This window comes from Pleurodeles waltl, chromosome 7 (genome assembly GCF_031143425.1).
Source record: "Pleurodeles waltl isolate 20211129_DDA chromosome 7, aPleWal1.hap1.20221129, whole genome shotgun sequence".
Taxonomy (NCBI): domain Eukaryota; kingdom Metazoa; phylum Chordata; class Amphibia; order Caudata; family Salamandridae; genus Pleurodeles; species Pleurodeles waltl.
Window position 1 is genome coordinate 14,222,109 of NC_090446.1, and position 3,513 is coordinate 14,225,621.

A 3,513-nucleotide genomic window follows, 5' to 3' on the forward strand; every position below is an offset into this window, starting at 1 on the left:
CTATGATCTGGGCTTCAGAATTGGTCAGACATTTGACTTGGACCCTAAATCATCTGGGTTGTAGAACTATTTTACATTTTAATCAATGTTATTTGCTGGTCTTTTTACTATTGGCTCACTCCACCTCCCTTGTGGCTAGGTCTACACTGTGTACAACATTCTTCCTCTTTCAACATTTTCCAGAAGTCCCTTAAAAGTGGTACTTAGTTCCATCATTTCATCATTTCTTGATAGTGGTCAATGTATATACTTGAGGATGTACAAATCCATTGTACAGAGAATTAAAAATGCAATGTCTTGACTGAATTTGGAACTTAAACATATTCTTTGGTCTTACAACATCTTTAGGCCATATGTTTTATCTCATGGCACTAATATCTGGCTCTTCTTTCACTTAGTTTGGTAGACCTCTACTGAGCCAGTCAATATTTTGTACTTGTTTTCACAAAAATGCTGTTTGGCAAACTAGGTCTTACTAGAGAGAGATTTGTTTCTATTCATGTGCAAAATAGATATTTTAGCAAGTGGACCTGATGGAGGCCATGTGTAACCTGTGAACTGTAATTTGCATCAGGGTCTGCTCACTGAATTGTGCTAAATAAAAGAAACCCTATTTCAAAAATAATTTCTTCTGAACCTTTATTACTGCCTTTTTAAAGTCTTTGTTTCTCAGAGAGTAAATAATTGGATTTAGCATTGGAATTACCCCAGTATAAATCACAGAAAGAAATTTGCCGAGATCTAGAGAGTAGGACGAAGTTGGTCTCATGTACAAGCAAAAAATAGCACCGTAATATAGGGTAACAGAGGTGAGGTGGGCGCTACAGGTGGAGAACGCCTTGGTTCTCCCTGTCCGGGAACTTATTTTGAATATGCTAGTGATTATGTACACATAAGATATAAGAATTAAGAGGAAGCAGTTAAAACAAACAAACACACCTTCAAGGAATATTACAATTTCAGTAATGCGGGTGTCACTGCATGAAAGGGTTAACAGAGGTGTGACATCACAAAAGAGATGATTGATTTTCCTGGATCCACAGAAGAGGAGGCTAGAGATCAGTGCGGTGTTGGGGGCAGCTACCAGAAAACCTATTGCCCAAGCACTCATAGCCAGATAAATGCATAGTTCCTTGTTCATCATAACTGTGTATTGTAAAGGTTTGCAGATTGCAACATACCGATCGTAGGCCATAATGGTTAGGATTAGGTACTCTGTAGTTCCTAAAGACATGAAAAAGTACAGCTGTGCCATGCAGCCACTGAATGAAATGGACTTATCATCAGACAAGAAGATTCTGAGCAACTTGGGGGCAATCACTGATGTGTAGCAGATATCCAGTATAGACAGGTTTGCAAGGAAAAAGTACATACAAGTGTGCAGGTGAGAGTCAATGTATATCACTGCAGAGATGGTCAGGTTTCCAGAGAGGGCAAAAAGATAGATCAGTAGAAAAATTAAAAATAACATATATTGGAGATGAGGAAGATTTGGAAACCCAAGAATGACAAAATAACAAACAGAGAAGCTGTGATTATGAGAGACAGTCTGATTTTCCAGTTCCATTTAAACTTCTGCATAGAAAAGAGAATATATTTATCAGGTTCATGCCATAGAAGTCTTTATTTATTCTTTCCTTCTTTATAAACACAGTAGGAAAACTAGTGTTTCACAAGTTAGTTGCTTCCTCTGGGCCACATAATGTCTTGTCAAGCACACTGCAAAGAGAACGTAAAACAACTATGGTAAGTAAAGATTAATCCTTTTCTGATATGACATTAAAGTCATGCCCCTAATATGTTATCCCATATCCACGTTCTTAATGTGTACAAAAAAGTAAGAAAACTTAGATTAGTAATACAATCTATGTGATCTGTATCCTTTAATACAAACAAAAAAGATTTTCATCACTATACTATACTTACTAGCGCTCCATACAACTCAGTGATACATGCCATTACACTGCGAACACTCCATTATATCTGTTCATTATTCGTTTTTATTATTACTCACTTTTATGTTATCCAACATTAAAGTTTCTATCAATCTCAGTAATAGATGACAGTATTCTAAACATTCCACTATTCAAGGTGCACATTATTATTTTAATTATTAAGGCAGGTCATAATGCACTACATATAGTATTTCATAACTTGTCAGTTTTTCAACCTATCCCCCCATCCACCTGGTACATTTCATCTATAGTGCATGGTATGAATGAATTTATTTTTGATTCATAACTTGTTCTTTAACAAATGCAGCCACTATCTCCACACATGGGTTTTTATGTTCAAACTGTGTCACATTGCTATACTTCATACCTTTGTCATTAACACCTAATGAAGTTATGTATATTACACCGCATATTTATTGAATATCCCTATTAGTTAAACTGGTACATTGTCTTAATCATGTAATATTATTAGTTTAGTCTATTTTTACACAAATATATATTTGATTTAAATAAAATATGTTAATTGAACAAATACATTCAGCAAACTATCTGATACAAGCTCTATGAGCAGTGGTAGCTGCACAAAGAATGATGTACTGAGTAATTTGAATTTGTCTTTAAATAAAGTTATTTTTTAGATGAAGTAAAAACAAGTGAGGTTTGTGCAACAAAGTTACAGTGGTTTAGGTGTAAGAAACACAGAACAAGCGTAGGAGAGAGAAGAATGGGAAGGTTAAAATCAGAAAGGAGAATGTCAAAACACAGATGTGACAACCCAAGCACAGGCATCAAAACAGTAGAAAATAGGTTAAATTAAGTATTGAATTTGTCATATAGGAGACTTATAGATGTAGAAGTGAAACTATTTAATATACTGTTGTCATTACGTAAAGACTCTCCTATAAATCTTTTTGAGATTAAACCAGATTTTTTAAAATCTATAAGAAAACTTAAACATACAAGAATATTTGAAATGACAACACCAAAAGGAAACAGAGGCATTAGAGATCACCCTGACCTAGGCAAAACTGTTATAGATATTTTGATTGCATATAGTACTAACATTATTTATTACTGTAAGGGCTAAAAGACTTCCCAGCAGAGTTGAGTACTACAACAAAGAACCTGTGGAGATAGACAAAGGATTTGAGGAAATGGGGTACAATGAACGTTCAATAAATAATGTTATAAGCACAGCTAATAAAGAGGTATAGGGAGATCTGTTTAATAGCAAAGGCAAAGTTGCAAATAAAAAAAGACCTAAAAAATATGATGAGAACTTTTGAATGGTTATGAAATTTGCAAATGGTAATCCCACAGTATATAACATGTTAAAAAAAAAAAAACTAGCACTTGATAAGCTATGATTCTTAATTGCACCCCTATGTGACAAGCAAATCAGCAATAACATACAAGTGTTCCACACTTAAAGAAATACTGAGCCTGAGTGAGACCATCAGTTACAATCATAAACGAAATAAGAATCAGTGGTTAAAGTTGGAAATATGTTTTCATAAGTGTGAACATTGTGTTTGCTCTCTAACAGAAAGATTGTGGT

The 3,513-nt window shown here is 34.4% G+C and overlaps 1 protein-coding gene across 1 annotated transcript; it reads right to left on the reverse strand.

The window, feature by feature from the left end:
• Positions 1–610: 610 nt before the first annotated feature.
• LOC138246719 (olfactory receptor 5AR1-like) lies at positions 611–1,567 on the reverse strand. Its single transcript, XM_069201490.1, has one exon. It carries the CDS (start codon positions 1,565–1,567, stop codon positions 611–613), a length of 957 nt encoding a protein of 318 aa, XP_069057591.1.
• Positions 1,568–3,513: the final 1,946 nt, after the last annotated feature.